The following is an 18,538-nucleotide window of genomic DNA, read 5'->3' as shown; positions in this document are numbered from 1 at the left end:
TTTTTAGCACTTTTCAGATGGAGAAACTCAGGTACAGAGTGCTTAAGTGACACAGAGAGGGTTGGAATTTAAATTTGCTAGTTTTTACAGTAGAGAACTTGAAAACTTTATTTGAATGTAAAGTATTAGATGCCCTTAGTTTGGACTGATATTTAAGTTCCTAATTACCCCACTATCCTATGACGGTGCAAACCTTTCCATCTATGTAAATTTGGTAGGAAATCGGGTTAGAGAATGTTCTCCATGGCTTTTGGCCTAGGGTCCCCCTAGGCCAAAAGGCTCTTCCAAGTAATTGTAATTCCTTCCCACACGATGGGAATTGAGATGAGTTACATAACAACTGCAGCAGTAGCAGTTCCTATTTGTCAAGTGTCGATCATGTGTCTGGTGTTTTGAATTCAGTCAGAATCCTCACAAGGAGCCCGTGGAGGTAGCTGCTAGTATCCTCACTTCACAAATAAGGGAAAATTAGAGTAAAAGTTAGCTTCTGCTCAGGGCCATGTGGCTAGTGAGTGGTGGGGTCTTTCAAACTCTAAAGCCCATGCTCCATCACAATGCTTCACTGTGCCTCTCATCAAACTGATAACTTAAGAAACTACTGTATCAGAGCACCGCCTCAACATGAGGCTAGCCAGTCAGGTGGGAGATTCACTGCACATAAATGGTACACCTAGTCAACACCAAGGCACTGAGCAAAACTGGTTCTGGACAAAGAAGAATGAGTTCAACAAGCGTTTATCGAGCACCTACTATGTGCCCATCATTCCGTTGGTCCCAGAGACATAGTGGAACACACACCAGTCATGGAAGTCACAGTTAAACAGAGAAGACAGAAAACCAAACAGCTACCATAAAATGAGATGAAGGTTAGGACAAGGGAAACACTGGATTATAAGGCAAGCAGAACACGTGTACTCAACTTAAGCCTGGGTGAGGATGGAATGAGAAATATCCCCAAAGGGAATCTAGTGTTTCAGAAAGAAGGAACAGCCCGGGTGTGAAGGTCAGGACACTTGGAGTAAATGGAAAGAGAGTTGGTGGGGCTAAACTATGGAGGAGGAGTGTAGCAATAGAAGAGTCTGGAGAGGTGGGGGGACTGGATGCTACAGGGCAGGAAGGCCCTGTAGGGGTTTGTGCTTTACCCTAAGAGCAATGGGAGGGGAGGATGTGTGGTTAAAGGAATTTAAGCAGATTGTTGGGGGACAAGATTGCAGCGTGGTTTGGAAAGCTAGCTCTGGTGGTAGCAAGGAGAATGTAATGTAATGGCCAGGGGTTAGCAGTGGCAGTCTGGGGGGGCTGCAGGAGTCCAGGTGGAAGCTGTAGGTGGCTTGGACTTGGAAGGTATCAGGGGACCTAATGAGGACAGGATAAAAGCAAGAGTTATTAGCAGACAGGATTTGGTAATTTAGTGCCTGCTAGTGAAGAGGGACATGAAAGTGTCAGGATAAAGCCTGTTTCTGTCTGGGGCAAATGGGTGGGGTGTGGTCACATTTCCCAAGACAAGGAAGACTGAAGAAGAGAGGGCTTGGGGAGTGGGGGTGGTCTCAGGAGGAGGAAAGGGAATGAGCTCCGTTTTTGACATGTCGAACCTGACGTATGTAAGAGATGCCCAAATGCAGATGTCCAGTAGGCAGCTGGAGCTCAGGAGAGAGGTGTGAGGGGAAGTAGAGGTTTTGGAGACAATGGCAAAACCCAGTCATTGAAGGCATTGGTGAGAAGGAAATTATCCATGGAAGAAAAGCAGAGCCTACAAGAAAGCTTCAGGAGCATCAAGATTCAGAAGCTGGGTGTGAAGTAAATTTAGAGGCAGGAGCTAAAGAGAAAGGATGGAAAACAGGCATCACAAAGGCAAGAAAAGAGAGTGTTGAGAAGGAGGAGACGCCAACTTGGTCAAGTGTTGCCAAAGCATGAGGAGGTCTTCTCTTTTCAGAAAGGGCAGCAGATTTCTCGACTAGGCCCTGGAAGTAAATGTCTCCTGTGTCACAAGCACCATATCTACCACAAGACATACAGAATATAGTCAAATCTTGTCGACCAACTTCTCCATCCAAACCAGTGGTCACCAGGGCCAAAGGGCTTTCAAACGTTTTCAACTGTGACCCACAGAAAGGAATACATTTTACACTGTGACTCAGCTCACAAAACATACATCTATCTAACAGACTAAACAAAAGTTTTACATGATAATACTTAAGCTTTACAGGATTTGCAAGATAAATAGTAAACATCATTCGGTTATTTTCCACTCCATTCCACAAAACTCCATTCTATACCCTTCCATTCCTCTCCATTAAAATTAACTCTAGTGATGTGTCTCTGAACTGATTTCATGACCCATAAGTGGTCTTGACTTGTGGTTTGAAAGCTCATTTGACTTTCTCTCTTCAAACTTTCTCAATCTGCAAGGGGTGGGGCAGTTTCCTAGGACTTCGCTGGATCATGTATGGAATGCTTTATAAGTCTGACAAGCTGACAGATGTGAAGCACTCAGCAAATACTCCAGCAATAATGTTTATGCAAGCCAAAATGTCACATGGGTCCTCAGTGTCCCCTGACCACTTCCTAGTTAGAACAGGAAACACAGATCGAGTGGCTCTTATGTGCTGGGACAGTGCTTAGGATTTGCGTGCCTTATCTCATTTAGCTATCATACCAACCCCAGGAAGCAGGCATTGTATTTTCATCCCCTTTCCAGATGAGGAAACTGAGGCCCAGCAAGATTAAGGAACCCATTCAAGTTCACCTGACCAGGAAAAGACACATCCGGGATTTGAACTATGTCCCCTGACACTGGATTGTGCTCTTGGTGCTACGCTATATTTTCTACACTAAATTCATTCGGTTGATAGAACTGAAACTATAGTTGAATTGACATCGTCTATCTGGAAATGAACTTCACTGGTGACCTGCCCCAGGTTCCAGCCAGCCTGGTAGCCGAGGCATGAACTGAGGATGGTCTGACTCCAGAGCTGGGCTTGGAGCCCTGGGGTGGTGTACACGCCTTCTGGGCCATCCAGCTCCCAAGCTGCCACCTGCATGGACATGCAAGAGCTTCTGCCTGGCAAGCTTCTCTTTAAATGTTCCTTTGCACAATCTAAATTGCCTGCGCGCCTAGAGCAGTGATGACTGTGCCAATGTGTTGTTTATCCCTTTCTGGATTACATAAATACACCCGAGGCAGAGCAAGCTCTTTGCTCCACCTAATGGAAAAGGAGGCTAAGGCAGACATGCATGGGCCATTTCTCATTGCAGGTGGATGTCCTCTTTCCTAAAACGAACTCCTGAGAAACTCGCCTAGAGAAAGAGGTTCTAGATAAAAGAGGACTTTGTGAATAGCAGCTGAAATCTTTCAACAGGTTTAGTGGTCAGAACTCTTTTTTATCCCCAAAGATGAATATAACTTTCTTGTTTTTATAAACCTGGTACATGGTTTTTAATTCAAACAATCAAAACACTCAGACAAATATAATCGAGAGAAAAAAATCATCCCGAAACCCATCACCCTGAAATGTTTAGCGCACAAGACTCTGGGCATCTTGTCGTGCTTATATACAAACAGAAGAATGATCAGATATTTGAATAGATACACAAAAATGAGATTATACCATCCATGTGGTTTTAATAAAAGTGTTAACTTTAACTTGATTTTAACTTTAATAGAAAAAAAGGAGTTGAAGTGAATCTACAGGAATTGCTTAAGTTCAAATGTTTCCTCACAAAAGATATTAGTTCCTAAAAGGCCTTTTAACAAAATGGTCTATGAAAAATATTGAGAGTTTTAATTATTAAAATAAAGAAATATTTTCATTTTAGGTCACATCTGATGGCTTCCTGCTATGAAAATGAGCACATCTGTAGTTTCCCCCACTCTCTGATTTCGTTACATATATTACATCAGGCCCCATAACCGTAGTTCCCATCACTGTTTATTCTTAGTTTTACATTTGGGTGGATTCATTGCGTGTTGCCAGTCTTTTTGCCACAACTTTGCCATTTCTAAATTCTTCATTTGGGTTCATCTGCATCTGTCAGCTGGATATCACCTTCAGTTAGTGCTCCCCCTGCCTCCTTTGTCCCAAGAAGGTTTTAGGGGATTGATATCCCTTGAGTTTCCCCCTGCTTGACAATACCTATCTGTTGAACTTGATAAGAGGTTGAGGCCACAATTCCTCTTCCCGCGGAAATTGCTGCATCACAGGCTTCCGCGACCAAGTGGTGCTGGGCAGGCATCTCCTCCCCCGACCCCCCACTTTGAATTCTGCTTTTACTAGAACGGCCATAAAATCATTGCATTTTCTTAAAGTTCAATAACTTTGCTAAGATATGCCTTGCTGTTGATTACATTAAATTTTCCTAGACACAGCATGCATTTATGACATGCAATTCTGGTTTTTCTTTATTACCTGCTCATCCATTACTAACTATGTGATCTTTGGGTAATGGCTTAAACTTTCCATCTCTCAAGGTAAATGGGGATAATAATAATAATTATCTCATAGGCTTGTTATGAAATCAATTGAGATATCCTATATAAAGTATTTAAAACAGCATCCAACACATAGTAGATATGCAACAAATGTAAGCTATTATCATCATCACTGGAAACTTTTCTTCAGTTGTATTTTAAAATATCTTTTCCTTTTCCATTTATTTTCTCCTAATGTATAACCCTTGGATTTAGATTTTGAATACTTTTATCTTTGTCTTTTTTTTCTATTCTATATACCCTGTCTCTTGGTTATGTTACGTTATGTTTATTCTATTTTGGGGAAGCTTATAATAGGTTTTAATCTCTAGAGAATATTTTTATTTTCCGTCTTCTTTCTAAGCTCTGCCTACTTGCTTTTAAGAAAATGTTCTTTCTGTTCTCTTGTTTCTCTTCTTTGACCACTCTGTCTTCTTAGAGCTTCACCTTTAGAGTTTGTATGTTGTTTGTGGACTCTCAAACTGTGGACAATTATTGTCTGGATTCTTAAATTTCCACTGGTGATTTTTTCAGGTACTATTTACTTGTGTTCTTTCTTTCCTCTTTTTCTCTTTCAGTAATTATGGATAGATGCAGTGCTGGTTTCTTGGGATTGTTACATTTTGGGGACAGCTCTTTGTGGAATATTAGGTGAATGGGTACAGAAGTGGGGCCAGGTAATGAGCATTTATTCCCCATGGGTTTCAAACCCATTTCCCTCTGCCTGGGAGCTGCCTGCCCACAGGGTAGGGGCTGCAGGGGGATGACAGGGTTCACGGGTTCTCTGGGCCTCCTCCCAGCCATCTCCTCGCCCTCCTCCTTCTCTGTCTGCCTCCAGACTTCTCCCCACACCATGACTGGCCCTATAAGGCCTCTGTCACCTGAGCCTGATTTTTCTTTCAGCTCCTCCTTCTCCAACACTCTGAGGCACCAAAGTAGGGCTCTAGGGGGACATTTCCTCAATTTCTGGTGGCAGAAATGATTAGATTTCCATATCCTTAGATCTCTAATCTAACAATTGTTGGGTCTGCCTCTTACTATGTGACACTTCTTGTGAAATTATTTTCATCTGCTGGAGTTCAAGAAGCTATAGGTTTGCTTTCAGCTCTGCGGTTGTTTTCCTTCAAATTCCATGGTATTTGGAGCATCTGCTTGTATGCTTTATAGTTATGGCTTGGGGTTGTAGCCATTTCCTTGTTTTATTTGAAGATAGGCATTGTTTTGCATTCCTTCTTGCTTGCAATGAGTTTTGAGGGAGAGGAGAAAAGTAAAGATGCCCATTTACTGCCATCTTTAATAGGAATAACTAGCTGCACAGAAATCTGTATCAGTTTCACTAAGAATGCCTGAAATTCCAGAACTATGGATTCTCTTGTTTTCTCTCTCCTATAGGATAGTACTTGATTACCTCTTTTCTCTATTTAACTAACTTCCCCTTGCCTGAGGATCCAAAGCTTCTGTCTCCATGAAAAAACATCTTTCTAATTTAGTCTAACAAAACATGACAAGAACATTCAACATGAAATATCTAAATTTTTCTTAGTTCAGATACTCACTTAATACCATAAATTGCTTATCTTCATGCAAAGAACAGGAGTCTGACTCTTGTGCTCATAAATCAGCCCAAAGCAAAAGAGCCAACTTACATGAAATACTGCACGGTGTAAATAACTTCAACTCCTTTTAGGCCCTCCGGCGGATTCCACTGTAGGACATTCTTCATGTTTATGGATGAGAAAGTGATGTTTGTAGGTTTAGGCAGAACACCCAAGCCACAGGGGACTGAAAAAGGAGGAGAAAGGAATTGAGACCTCAGTGGAGGAAAGGAAAACATAACCCTGTGGTCCCCCAACCATCCCTGCCTCCCAGGGTTCAAGTCCTTGTGGATCCCTCCCACATGGAACCTGAGTGGACCCTGGGACTCACTTCATCCAGCAGAATGTGGCAGAAATGACTCCGGGACTAAGCTTTTAGAAGGCCTGGTAGCTTCTGCATGTGCCCTTTGGGAAGCCCTGAGCTGCCATGTGAAAAATTTGGGCCATCCTGCTGGAGAGACCCCATGGAGATGTCATGTGGTGAGGGAGAGGCTTAACTGCCCCCATGTCCCTGCTGAGCGAGCCATCCAGTCCAGGGGCCAGAATGAAGTCATGGTGAATATTCTTGTCCCACCTGCACTGAGCGCATTTGCAAGAGAGACCCCGGGAGAGCCCGGGAGAAGAACCAGCCAGCTGAGCCCAAGTCAATTCCCAGAATTGTGAGAAAAAATAAAATGACTGTTTCCAGTCACTTAATTTTGGGGTGGTTTTATTAGGCACCAATAGATAATTAAAACAATTCCTATTGATATAGAAATGTAAAATGGATACCTCTGAAAGCTCAAAGTTCTGTGGTTGGAGTCAGGGTTGGCTTTAATTAAAGTATAATAAAGCACAACTAGAAAAGGAACCACTGAAAAAAGACTTAAACTGAAATGTTCAGTAACTGCTCTCTAAAAATAGTATCACCGAGATTAATTTGTCAAAATCTTTCTGTAGGGGAATGATAAAAAATTGAGAAAATACCAAAAAAATGAGAAAAAGGAACAAAAGGAGAGTAGGAGGACCCTTTCTTGTAGAAGAAAACAAGGATGATCATGGAATTAAAATAAATAAGAAGAGTTCAATGGGAACATGTAAGAAGCAAAACATTAATTTCAAATATTGGAAAGATCACAAAGTATGGAGTAACATGGTAATCAGAGTTTATGAAGAACTTATCTATCCTAAGTATGCATGTTCTAGTCAATGAACTTGGAAAATATAATAGCAAACCAAACTTTGGAAATAAAATTAAGTCACCGTAGGCTGATCCAATCTTGGCTAACTTATGCTTGGGTTTATCCTTGGCTAAAACCAGCTCTATACAATGTATTCTAATTCCACAAGCCAAACAAAAAGAATGAAGGAAAAAATTCTTTACTTTAGAATTAACCTTTGTACTATGACCCTGCTTTGAAGCCAAAATAAGCTCCTTAGCATGTGGCAGAGTAACCAAACCATAGACCGTGTGTATGTGTGTTCACGTGCTGTATTTGTAATGATTTCTACTTTTAACTGACCATTTTCTTATTATCTCTGTTTTATTTTTAAGAAGAACATTAAATACCCAAAGAGCAGTCCTATCAATTGGTCAGTACGTGGTGTCAGTGGGGAGGATCTCAGAAGGACCCAGCCTGCCCATTGTCCTTCTTTGATTTCTATTCTGCTTTGGAGACATTGTGAACCCATTGGTATTGGCTTTTTCTGGGGGTGATATCCAGTGGATAATCATCAATGATTCAATACCACTCTGCGGTATCACTGGGTTCTAGATTTTAATCAGCTTCTTAAAGATGAAACACAGAGCATGGGGAAGTAGCACCATGGAGCAATTCCCAACCTTCAAAAGCGAGGAAAACTTTTAACATCAAAAAATTCCAGGATAATCATCAGGCCTAAAATGTTGTAGTTCTACATTTTTAGATGACACCAAGAACTAAAATGAAAATAGACTGTGCATTATAATACCACTGATGGGAGAGGTTACCAAAACATGGATCTAGTGAGCCAACTGATAAGGAACTAGAATATTCTGATTTGTGGCAACATGAATTTGGAGATATAAAACAAAGTTATCTTAGATATTATACTTCAGGGATATTTTCTCAATGTTCAATCTATACACATCATTTTCTCCTCCAACACTGGTTGCTATTTGACTTTTAATACAAGTAAACACTTGACAGAACTCTCAAGATGCCTAAAACATACCAAAAAAGATTTTAAGAAATAACTTGGAATAAAATAAGTTGATAGCCCATTTTTAACCATTTATTTATTTATTTATTTATTTATTTATTTATTTATTTATTTTTAGATTGCCGTCAGGATACAAATCAATTTTGCTCTTCTGAAATGAACTGTACTCTGGAATATACTGTTAATCTTTAACATTCATTGACCCAACAGACATTTTGATTAATGCTTTGTAATTTTTTAAATGGTCTACCAGAAATGCTACACCAGTTATCAAAACTTCTTCAGATTCTGATAATAATATATTAAATAAAGGAAAATAATAGTCTGACAATATTAAAACATTAAACAATTTTCTCATCATGCTATTCATTTTTTTTTTTTTTTAGGAAAACACATTTTATCATCAGTGCTATGAAAAGTATATACAATTCCTCTGCAAGTCTACATTATAGGTAAATCATATATATCACCACAATCATGGTAGCCAGCCTCCAAGATGGCCCCCACTGATCCCTACATCCTGGTATTCATGCCGTGTGCTGTCTCCTCCCACACTGCACCAAGGTTAGTTTGTGTGGCCAATAGAATATGACAGAAGGGATGGTATGCCACTTCTAAGATTAGGTTATCAAAGGCATGAGTCTTCCATTTTGCTTTCTCCCTCTTGGATCATTTGCCTGGGGGAAACCAGCTGCCTTGTTGTGGAAGCATTGTGAAGAGGCCCACTTGGCAAGGTGCTGAGGGATCAGCCAACAGCTGGAGAAGAACTGAAGCTTCCCGCCAAGAGGCACATTAGTGAGCTTAGACGTGGATCTGCCAGCCCCAGTCAAGCCTTCAGATGACTGCAGACCACTCTCCGTCTTGGCTACAACCTCATAGGAGACCCTTAGCCAGAGCCACTCAGCCAGGCTACACCTGGATTCCTGACCCCTCAGAGGCTGTGTGAGGGAATAAGCTTGTTTTCAGCTCCTAAGTTTTGAGGTGATTTGTTATACTGCATAGACAACTAATACAATAAAGAATCTGAAAATGAGGGACTAAGAAAGACCAAGCACTAAAAAAGAAAAAAAAATGGCTCCCTTTCTTCCCCAGTAAATGTTACAAATAACTCCTACTCGAACTATCTTGAAAGATGTTCTTTTTAATAGTTCAATTTCAATTTTAAGAAAAAAATTAAAAACTCCATGAGAAGGCCTAAACTTGCTAGGTTTTTAGCACCAAGTGTGGGTCACAGCAACAATTTTTTAGATTTGTTTTTTAAGATAAATGCTTAGTTCAGCTAATTTTAAATACACTGACAGGTTTCAGAGTAGCAAACACCTTTAATATATACTTTCAGTGCATGTTATAGTTTTGTACACTATTTCTGGGGAAAGAATACACCAATCCAATTTCTGAGCCTGCAGATTCTTCATTTGGATCAACATTATCTTTCTGATGGCAGAATGATCCAGGGGCAGCCCAAAAAAAGTAGGTCAGATCTAGATGTCAGCCTATCTCTAAGACTCTCCAAGGATAAAAACTGGCTCGTTATGACACGGTCTGCTGATTTCCGAACCATTCTTTTTCTATCAGCAAATTAAGCCATGTTTGTCATCTTTCTTGATAATAGACACAGTACCTCTTGCCTCTCTGCTTTAGAAACCTTACTTCCAGAAATGGATATTTGTTTGTTGCTGGGGGTTGGGGGTAATCTGTTCATCTGCATCAGTTATACCCTTCGTTAATTATGGAATTCTACTGCTGTGTCTTAGATTAATGGATATAGATGGTTCTTACTAGCAGTGAGGTTTGATCTTTCTGCAAAGGAGAGTTATAAGGATTCCCTCAGTTGTCCTGCTGGCTCCCTTGGATTAGCTCTGGTTCAGCAGATCATGACAGGTCTTCAGGTGTCATTGAAAGCAGGTTCCCTTATGACAAGGTGTGAGGTTCTGCTTAAATGGTAGATGTAGTATGTGAATAAAACTCAATTTTCACAATACTTTAAAACCAGGGTAAATGTTTTGAAATATATGTTACAGCATTTAGTCAGTGTGGGGCAAATTTGCTAGCACATAACAAAAACAACAATGGCCTACATTTGTTGGGTCCTTACACAGTAGACAATATTCTCTATGAGCTTTATACTACCAATCATTCAATCCCTGCAACACTCCTATGTGTTAGCACTATGGCAATCATCCCCATTTTACAGGTGAGGAAACTGAGCCATGGAGCTTGTAGGTAAGTTGGTTGAACCGGATCACATGGCTGGTAAAGAGAGGAGCTGGGTGGCTCCCCACTCACCAGCCCCCTAGCAAACAGGATTGGTTCCTTAATTGAATTCCTTAGTTGAATTTAAACAAAGATAAGGTAAGGCTTATGGAGAAACATGTGTTGTTCTAAGATATTAGTATATAAAATAATTTAAACATTAATAAAATTATTAGACCAGATATTGATCCTGTTAGCAAATTTTTTTGGTTCCTACCACATCTTGTAGTGAGAGGCTCTTTCTTTTTCCTTTTCCTTCTACCCATATCCAATCCTAAGAATGCAAGAAGGAATATCACGGTAACTGGAAAGGTAGGAATTCCTAGAAGATCATGTTTGTGCCTATCCTAGTTTGTCTTAGTTGCTGAGGAAAGGACCTCTATTAATTTGAAACTATAGTAAAACATATGGATGTGGGAAATACATTTTGCCTTGGCCCTGGTTGGAGCTCTTTGTCTCCCATATTGAATATACTACAGTCAGTCCCACCTGTTATTGATGAGAAACATCACTTCAGGACTCATCCTATTTCTTCATTCAACTAATATTTGCTGGGTGGCAAGTATGTGGATATCTAATGGTAAATAACCAGATACGCTCTTGCCCTTAGGGAGCCCCCAGACTAGTGAGAAGAGAGGCACCGTAAAAAAGTAAAAACTTAGTCAAGTGCGTTTGTGCACATGGGGTGGTCAGGCCATGAGAGAGCCCAGGGTTGGAGCCGTGGTGACATAACATACTTAGATGGAGGCCTGGGAATCAACCTTGGCGGTGGGGTGGGGGGAGAGCAGTGCTCCAGGCTGAGGCCAAGAGAGGGGACAGAGCCTATCTGAAAAGACAGTGTCTTTGGAGCTGTCAAAATATCAACACAGCTGTAAAGAAGTGAGGAAGAAAACAGTGGCCAAAATGAGATGGAAGTGGGGCACAGGCCCAGGCCACCCAAGGCTTCATAAACCTGGGAAAGAGTCTGGATTGTATTTGAAATTTAGAGGGAAATTACTGTAGCCTTTTCAGCAGGGGAAGCCATGGGCTGATTGCTATTTCTCTTGGATTACTTCACTGCTGACGGAAGAAAAGATTGGGTGAGGGCAACTATAGAAGTGTGGAGACCAGTAAAAGCATAATTGCAGTAGCTCCAGTGAGGGATAGGCCTGCCCTGAGATGGCTGATGGGGATCTGCAGAGGAGTGGGCAACTTGGAGCTGTTTTCAAAGTAGGAACAAGATCTCCCAACAAAGCAGAGCCGGAAGAGTCTCAGTAGCAGGAGAGCCACAGTATTGTGAAAATAAACTAACAAATGAGGATTTCCATTTCCCTGTTCTGATGCTATGAAGAAGTGATGCCAAATTAGAATTAGCACTGATTTTTAGGAGAAATGGCATCTTCAACAGAGAAAAGCCATTTGGTAGCTATTATTCTCTTGTGGTTTTACATCTTTTCAAAGTTTCTAGTCATGGTTTCTCAAGTTTGGAAAACATAAAGAAAGAAACTCCTTTAAAAACATTCCAGTTGAGATAAGTCATTTTTCTAACGTGCCAGTTCTGATAAAATAATTTCATCAACACCAAAGTGAAAATAAGTCACAATCACAAATATCAAAGGTATGTGCCAATTTCTAGGTACCAGAGCATTTTTGCTCACATATATTTATGGCCTGGAAGGACAGCTCAGATTTTCTGATAGTCCATAGCTTTCACATTCCAAATCATGAAGTTGCTGGACTTATGCACAAGGCTTTATGTTCTGGGAGCACCGAACCATCACAACTTTGGTGAGCACCCAGGGCTCTTCGTGTCTAATCCACCCCTTTTTGCAATTCTGCTGAATGTACCAAGTGCACAGTTCTACCAGATGACCTGCAATCTCCTACCTCTCTGCTGCTTTGTGCCTTTACAATTTTGGCTCCCTCTACCCACGATATCTTCTGGGACTAAAAGACCCCTTGATTCTCCAGGTGTGCACTCATTTAATGGATGACGGGGTTATCTGTTCTGTCTTGTGGGGTGTGCAGGGTCTCCAGAAAGGGGTTGTCATTCCTGGCGGCAGTCATTGGGGTGGTGGGCTGGTTCTTGGAGAGAAATCAGAGCTTGGAAGGACTCGGGAAGGGGAGGAACGTCGAGGCTCCCCTGAGCTTTGCCGTCTGGTGACCGGACTTTGAGAAAAGGAGGGAGGCTGGAGGGTCTGCCCCTGAGTAGCAGGCATTCAGGATGGCCTCCGCCTAAGGAAGTTGTGAGAGGTGTCTGCTTACTGAACCCCAAAGTCATGATTGCGTTGCTAGATCTTGTTTAGTCATGTGTCCCCTCTCAGAGTTTATTTTCTGTTTGTTGCAGCTTGGTCTTGGGGAAGTCTTCTCGTCCAGCTTCGTCTGTGTTATAGCAACATAAGGAGAAAGTCCTGAACCTACTCTTGGGGACTTCCAGTAACACAAAATAGATAAAAGACTTTTAAAATGAGTAAATCTATGCTAACTTCGTGAGCAAAGTTTTATAAAATGTGGCTGCATCACTGGTTCTAACAGTTACCTTGTACACAGGTCTCCAGGTGTGGCAAAATGACATGTGACATTTTCCTGCTGGCCTCAAAGCTAAAACTAGGGACATTTACATGTGTAGCAGATTTATTTATACACCTAACGGTAAAAGGTATTTCCCTCTTGTTATACTATGAGGAAAGCCAATGCATAAATGACTGGTGATCTGCAGTAAAAAGTGGTGAGGTTTTTAGTGAAATCGGAGAGCCAGAGAACTTGGCATTCCCACTTCCTCAGTATTGACAGTGCTTTCATCAACCAGTGAGTAAGACCCCCAGACTGCCCAGAACATAAGAGCCCAGCACGTCCGCGGCTGGAGACGGCTCCTTTCTCAGGCCCGTGACTCACCAGGGAAGCCTGCCCAGACCAAGTCTCCAGCCCCCAGCCCTCTTTGACCTTGTAAAGCTGGGGCTGAGAGAAAGGGCCCCCAGACTCAGCCCCTTGGCTTGTGGTCTTTGAAGTTCCAGTGCCTGACAAATAAATGTTTGTGAACTGAACCGGCCAGGGGCCCATGGAGCAGACACCAATCGTGGCGACAGGCAGGACTGGGATTCATTAAGCACCTGAATTTCAGTGGAACAGGCTGGACTGTCAAATCCTGTCACTTGAAATCAGCATGGTAAGGTTAGGTTAACCACAGGCGATTAGCATGGCCAAATATACTCAGCAAATGCTTTCTAGTGAAGGAAAATAGCACATAGCAAGTGGTCGCTACATACTGCCAGTCTATTTTGAAATAGGAAAAACTTTAATATGTTTGTAGAGGAAAAAACTTTCCACCACCTGAGTACGTTTTCTTTTGTGGGGGGTGAGGTTAAAAAGGATTGGAGAACAAAAAGCATGAGAGGGTGATTAATCAATTAGAGGAAGCAGAAGTTGTAAATAACCACATCCCAGCCACCGAGAAGAGGAGGAAAACAGTAAGGCTCCTTTCAAATATTTTAGCTTACACCTTGTTCTAACTCAAAAGTTTTAAGTGATTCTCTTGAAAAATATAAGTGCTCTCTCTTCCTCTCTCTGCTAATGATATAGCAGGCATCCTTGAAAAGTCTTCCAAAGTAAAGCACTTAAAATATAATTCAGGAAAATTTTACCTGGTAAAAAAGTTACACAAGAGACTGTGGTTAACTTCTACCTTTGTTCCTTGGCCCTTGTTTGCATTCCCCTAGCACAATCCCTATATTATTTCCCTGATGACTCATTCCTGTATTTGCATGTTTTCTTTGTAATAGTATCACACATGCAATCTGGGCACTGTCACCTGCCCTAACTCATTGGCTTATTTTATTATTATTATTTCCTCCCCATTGGCTTCTACTACTTGTTTATGTGAGCAGATCATGGGGAATTTCTACAAGCAAAGGTTCTGCAGCCACAATGGGGTCTCCTCCTGTCCCACCATTTACAAGCTTTTTGCCCTTAAGTAAGCTACCTAACCCCTGTGCCTCAGTTTTCTCATGTGTCAAATGGGACAATAATATTATCTGGTAGATTTCTTGGGACAGTTAAAGATTATTCATGCCAAGCTTCTAGACCAGGGTCTGGCACAAAGAAAGAGCTTAGCAGTCATTAGCTCAGTCTTGTCCTCCATCTTAATTGCTCATTTAACAGCTGAGTACACAGAAGCTCAGGGAGGTTGGATGACTTCTCTGTGGTCATCTGGTGAGGCTTAAACTCAAGTGTCTGGACTGTGACAAGGCTTTCTCTAGCTACTAACCTACAGTGTTCAGAAACTGCACAGAAAACAGTGTTGTGCAATGAAAAGGTTATATGATCTTCACACATTTTGACATGGTACAGATCACTGTTTCTACGGAAAGAAATAAGAAATTCAGTGAGGTAAACCCAAGTACTTCCTCTTCATGAAGCTTTTCAGGTGGAAGTGGAGATTCTGCCAGGTACTGGGGGACAGTCGAGGACAGAAACCACAGAAGTCCCTGCTCTCATGAAGAAGTTATCTTCTGACTCTGGGACATGACCCCTCAATATATTTTCCTGGCCAGTTAGTGTACATTGATAAGGATGACTGATGATAAATCACACAGGAATATTGGTGTTCTTTCTTTATAGCCAAACCTCAATAAATAAATCTATGTGCTTAAACATATTTGTGAACATTTTGCTGTGGGTGCTTGATTGCAAGTAGAACTTTAAAATAGAGGCTACTTTAAAAAATAAACCTATTGGGCTTACTCCTCAAGGAGAGTGTGCATCTTTAAAGTGAGTCACGTGGGAGACGTTATCATTAACCCACAGTTCGTGGCATTTTGGGAAAGCTTCCTATTGGCTCCCACTGTCCTCAGAATTGGCTTATAAACACCCTAAAAATTCAAGCTCATGGTTTTATAGTCACACCTTGTTTTTGCTCAACATAGCAATTGTCAGTGCGATTACCCAGGCTTGTTGGAAGTGGCTTTGAATGCTTTTGAAAATTAAAACCACTCCCCAAGGATTTGTCATTTAATGGGCTACTCCCATTCAATATATGTGAGGCTCTATTTGGAAATTTGAAAAAAATACATTATTGCAAGATTTTTGTGCATGGCCTCCACAACACCTACTTTGAAGTCGTCATGATTAATTTGTGTATGCCAACCCCACTGGCTGTCATCTCTCAAATGAGTGTCTTCTGTTTCCTTCCCTTTTAGAAAATAAGATTTTTGAGGGCAGGGACCTGATTATCTACAGAGTCAACTGGTGATAATTGATTGAAATCTGTACCCCAGTTTGGACATGTTCTTGGTTGTTTTGGTCACCATTCTGGCGGGTGTGGACCGACTGTAAATAAGAGCTCTTCAAGGTGTTCCTTCAGTTAAGGTGTGGCCAACTGGATCAGGTCGGGCTTCACTCTGGATTACTGGAGTCTTTTAAAATTTAAGAAACTAAGAAAAGGCAAACATATTCTAGCCGTTGGTACGAAGGTTCTCAGAGACCTTCACCCTTGATGATAAAGAGCATCAGATTCTCTACACCACTGAGGAAATTAAATCCAGAAAAATAAGTAGTCTAGAAAATAAAGATGCTGAACTGAAATTATTTGTGAGCGACTTAGCGAAATGAATCCTTCATGGTATCTTGTAAATATAGATATTCTTTAAGCCAAGGATATATTTGCTGGTATAAAAATGTTAAATAGTTTAAATTTTTTCTTTTCATGCCATACAGTCCTCTAAGTAAATAATTAAATAATAAATCTACTTTGACTTGGGGGAAGAATAAAACCTTCATGATAAATTCAGTAAGAAATCCCTTTGTATAGACTAGACATATAAGATGTGCTTCTAACAAGGTACAAAACATGGAAAAATTAAATTTACATTAATGATGCCATGACATTTACATTGTAAAATTTGGGGAAAGGACAATTTATTTTGTGACATTTATATATGTAATTTACATTTCATATGTGATTTTTTATTTTTATTTTTTTGAAGGATAGAAAGAAGCAAAGAAAAAGAAAGCATGGGACAAAATTTAATCTTCAATCATTTGAGAAAAGCAGCAAAAATAACATTTGGTTTATTGATTAACACCAAGGAATCATTTTCCTTTTTAGGAAAATGAAAAAAAAATTCCTCATATTCAAAAGTAGCAGTTTTTCAATTTGCTCACTGGGCTGTAGTGGAATGATTCACACACTCCCCAGTTCTCTAGCCATCTCCCCATGCCGTCTGTTATCTGTTACCCCCATCCACCTCTTCTTACCTTCTCAGCTGTCCATCCAGCCATCCATCTCAATACTTGCTGTTCATTAGTTACCATTAGTAATAATTAGTAGTAATAAAAACAATAAGCATCACTATTAGTAATACATATTGCCATGGTTTACTTTTTGTGGGACCCTATCTGGCAAATGGAAGGGGAAGGATGGATAGAAAAAGGCTTGGAATATCGTGCTTTCCCTGCAGGTGCACTGAATTCATTGCCAATGCAGATTAATGTTCCTATACCAGTTGCCTCCCAGCCCATCACAGCGCTAATAAGTGAAACAGTGCTGCTGTTGTGTTACCACGTGGGGTGGGTGCCCGGTGCACCGTTAGCCAAAAGATCAACCCCCTAGAGCATGTATCACCTTCTCTCCAGAGAACGCCAGAAATATACAAGCACAAGACATGCTTCATCCAATCCCAAACCAGGTGTAACCAAAGAAACAGAAAAGAATGGCTATGATTCCTGTACACCACTCACCCACTTGGTATGAAGTAGAACAAGTTCTGTGGAACCAAGGGATTGCTGTGTTGTTGCTAGGGAGAGATGTGGGAGCCAGATGAAGCACACGTGTGGCGTGCTGGGCAGGGGCTGGCGCCAGAGACACAAGAGTAGATGCAAGGGCAGGGGTGAAGGAAGGTTCCCCCAGGCAGGGCTCCCCTGGGAGGGGTGGGTCTAGGCACAGAGACACATCCTCAATTGGATGGTGGCCACTCTGGACCTCAGAAACCATCGAGCCCCACTCCCTGCTGGCACCTTTCCTGGATGAGGAAGCTGGAGCCCATTCCAGGGAAGTGACAAGCCCACCATCCCACAGATGGTCAGGAGGTCCAGGAGGGGCTGGAACTGTCGTCTTCTGATTTCCTGGCTGATATTCTATGCTCTCTATCCACGGTCTTTGCTTTATGTCCCTTCTTTCCATCTTCTTAGGAGCATTTTTGAGCAGCTTACTCAGTGTGGTGTTTTATTTTAATTCCCAAGGAAGTGTTTAACAGTATTTACTCAGTTCATTATTGACTGGGATTTTGAGGGATCTCAATTGTGAGCTCAGACTTTCCAATTGAACCTATGAAGATAGACTTCTGTAGCATCCCCCCAAAGCCTTGCCAGAAAAGTGAAATGTTTTTCAACAGGCAAACTCTCCTTCCTAAGACAAGCAGATGCTTGGATACTTTTGAGGCCTACCAGGGCGAGGACCAGAAGTCTTCAGGGCTGAAACTTGAGGATAAAGTTGTGCAACTACAGGAGCTCCAAATGCTGTGCAGGCCTTGCTGAAGACCAGCTCTTTGAGGTATTTTGAACACTGTGCCACGAAGATGTAAAAAGAGTGTCCTCAGGATAAAAGCAACAATGAAGCAACAATGAAGAGACCGCTCATGGAGAAGAGTCAAGGGCCCTTGTATCAAAATAACACAAACTGGGTGGCTTCAAACAACACACATTTACTGTCTTGAAGACCGAAAGCAAGGTGTGGGCAGGGCTGTGCTCCCTCTGAAGGCTGGGGAAGGGTGCATCCATATCTCCTCCACCTTCTGGAGGCCCAAGCGTTCCCTGGCATGTGTCAGCATCGCACTGGTCTCTGCGTCCATCTTCACGTGGCCTTCTCCTCTGTCCCTGAGGCTCTATATCCTCCCCTCTTCTTACAGGGATACTAGTCAGTGCATTTAGGGCCCATCCTGAAAGGGGATGGGTTCATCTTGAGATCCTTCACTAATTAGATCTGTGAAGACCCTTTTCCCAAATAAGGTCCCATTCCATGGTTCTGGTAGACATGAATCTTGGGGTTGTTATCCCCCCACTACAGCACTGT

At 41.6% G+C, this 18,538-nt stretch overlaps 1 protein-coding gene across 7 annotated transcripts in view; it reads right to left on the bottom strand.

The window, feature by feature from the left end:
• IL20RA (interleukin 20 receptor subunit alpha) overlaps window positions 1-18,538 on the bottom strand; it is a 67,277-nt gene that overhangs the window by 10,551 nt on the left and 38,188 nt on the right. For all 7 annotated transcript variants that reach the window (XM_037843808.1, XM_037843804.1, XM_037843806.1 and 4 more), the window contains exon 2: window positions 6,112-6,247. In XM_037843808.1, coding sequence (XP_037699736.1) covers window positions 6,112-6,188 — 77 coding nt within the window. In that variant the 5' untranslated portion in view covers window positions 6,189-6,247. The remainder of the gene's footprint in view (window positions 1-6,111; window positions 6,248-18,538) is intronic.

The sequence above is a fragment of the Choloepus didactylus genome, chromosome 7 (assembly GCF_015220235.1).
Source record: "Choloepus didactylus isolate mChoDid1 chromosome 7, mChoDid1.pri, whole genome shotgun sequence".
Taxonomy (NCBI): Eukaryota; Metazoa; Chordata; class Mammalia; order Pilosa; family Megalonychidae; genus Choloepus; species Choloepus didactylus.
The sequence above is the reverse complement of the archived record's forward strand: the minus strand, read 5'-3'. Positions and strand labels throughout refer to the sequence as shown.